This window comes from Palaemon carinicauda, chromosome 18 (assembly GCF_036898095.1).
Source record: "Palaemon carinicauda isolate YSFRI2023 chromosome 18, ASM3689809v2, whole genome shotgun sequence".
Classification (NCBI taxonomy): domain Eukaryota; kingdom Metazoa; phylum Arthropoda; class Malacostraca; order Decapoda; family Palaemonidae; genus Palaemon; species Palaemon carinicauda.
This window is the reverse complement of record NC_090742.1, coordinates 94,523,681-94,526,180: the sequence shown is the minus strand read 5'-3', so window position 1 is coordinate 94,526,180 and position 2,500 is coordinate 94,523,681. Positions and strand designations below refer to the sequence as shown.

Here is a 2,500-nt window from a genome sequence, read left to right as displayed (position 1 = left end):
TGGTTCCCAAACTGGGGGGCGTGCCCCACTAGGGTGGCGTGAGGACGATACAAAGGAGGCAGGAAGTCATCTGCTTGAAATTACTTGTTTAATAGAATAATAAAATCACTAAAAGAACAAATATCTGTCATTACATACATGCAAAGCATAATTATAGCGGTCATTCCAACCCGTTATCTATTAAGCTAGTTATCTTTACACGTTTTGGACACGTCACTGATACCAGCCAACTGACGCCAATGAGGGACTCGTCACAAACTCCCAATACTCCATTCCCCTTGTCCATGGTAGGGATTTATTTCACTCTTCAATCCATATGTGATTATGGACTGTTATTGTGATTTCATATGTGATATTACAATGGCTGTTCTGCTGCATATAATTATGTCAACGTTTTCAGCATGTTCTTACATCATATCTGAAACATTTGTTTGTGTGTATCAATGGTTGTTATCAGTTGCGTATCGATGGTTGTTGTAGCAGTGATCAACTGAAATTGCTTGTGTTTCTATGTGTAGTATATGATATGGTGAACGGGGACGATGTGGCCGTGTATGAGTGACATTGTAACCTTGACGATTTGCAAGGGTAGAACGATGTAATATGGAATGTCTTGTTGATTGTGTGAAATACTCGTTGTGATCGAAAGTGTGAAAGGTGAATAATACGCCGTGAGTTTTGTATGCTAGTTTGAATGTATGTGGTGAAAAGTGTGCGTTAATTCCAGTATACGCGGCGAATCAAGTGTGTGTGACAAATTAAGTGTACCGTATAACTGAGCATTTTTTTTGCGTATAGTTTTACTTCGTTTGCTTCTTCTCATTGTATTTTCCGCCGCTGTTCTCAATGTCATTATTGTTAAGATATAAACCACGTTGTGTGCTGAATTTTTGTGATATGTTACAGATTTATGATTTCCAGTTGTGTGACCTATGTTATATGAATGGGTGGTGTGGTGCATGCCAATAAGGTAATGTTATATAACTACTTAGTTGTTCAATGGAGCAGATTATAAATTTTTTGATATTTTCACTTTAAAGAAATTTCTGGAGCAAAGAAAAGAAAGCATTCAGATGAATATATCAAGTATGGCTTCAGTGTTATAGAGAGGAATGGAATTCATCTCCCTCAGTGTGTCATATGTCATACAGGCCTTAAGACCTTGTCGTCTGGAGCGACATTTGAGCAAAAACCACAAAGCATTAAAAGAAAAGCCAAAGGAGTTCTTCACAGCCCAACTGCATAAGCTGAATCATATGAAGCTGGACTCAAGCAGTGTATTTCATCAAGAAACGTGGAAACTAGTGGAAGCCTCTTATGAGCTGTCACTACTTATCGCAAAAGCAAAGAAGCCTCACTCTGTGGGGGAGACTCTTGTAAAGCTCTCACTAGCATACCTTGTGGACTTTTTCGAGACTATCAATAACCTCAATTTGAAGTTACAAGGAAGAAACACAAACATCATTGCACACTCTGACGTAATCAGAACTTTCACCGAAAAAATTTATCTTTGGAAAAGAAAAATAAAAGTTGGGAACTTTTCATCGTTCTCACATCTCAATGAGCTCTTGTCTGAGATGAGGAAAATTTACCAGTATTACGTGACAAAAGAGGTTTTATCACATCTGGATTCCCTTGCTGAAGAATTTATACACTATTTCCCAGATGTCTCAATGGAGACTTCTCTTTGGACATTGGTGCACAATCCATTTAACACTGATGTGGAGTTGCTACTGGAATCACTGCAAGAGGAAGCCATCGATTTGAAATGTGACTCGAGCGTGAAAAGGGACTTTGAAACAATGAAGTTAAAAGAGTTTGGGGTGAAATATCTCCCCATATACCCAAAAGTAGGTGAAGAAGCATTTCGTGTGATTCTTCCCTTTTCTTCTACTTATCTTTGTGAAGCAGGATTTTCAGCTCTTGTTCTGAAAACAAAACACCGCAACCAACTTGATGGAGAAAATGACTTGCGTTCTGATCTTGTGAGGAAGAAGCAGCAGCATCCATCTCACTAAATTTGACCAGAAATTGTGCCTTAGTCTCATAAGTAATTCCAAATATTATATGCCATGTTTTCAAATTATCTATTCTTAAAATTGCAACTCAATTTTACCAATATGCTAATGCTCAAACTTTTTTTCGCTCTCTTTAAACCAAATGTTTTGTGTTTAGTTACTGGAATGTACTATTATTTGTTTGAATGGCTTTCATTATTAAAATGTAATACAAACAGAAATCTGTTTTCCTGTACAATGCTAAAAATTGAATTTAAGAATCATTTCATATAAAAAAAAAAAAAAAGAAGAGTGGGGGCGTACGGGTCTACTGGAAGCAAAATTGAGAACAATTTCAGCAGAGCGCTATGGTCTAATGATAACAATTTATGCATTTGGGCTATGATTTCAAAGATATTACTTATTTTTTTCTTACGTTGTTTTGTGTATAAAATAAACACTAGTTAGGATCCTGTTTTGAAAACTTGCAATAAATTATTACA

The 2,500-nt window shown here is 36.6% G+C and overlaps 1 protein-coding gene across 1 annotated transcript; it reads left to right on the top strand.

Annotated features, from left to right (window-relative positions):
* Window positions 1–1,112: 1,112 nt before the first annotated feature.
* LOC137657441 (zinc finger BED domain-containing protein 5-like) lies at window positions 1,113–2,018 on the top strand. The gene has a single exon (XM_068391779.1). It carries the CDS (start codon window positions 1,113–1,115, stop codon window positions 2,016–2,018), a length of 906 nt encoding a protein of 301 aa, XP_068247880.1.
* Window positions 2,019–2,500: the final 482 nt, after the last annotated feature.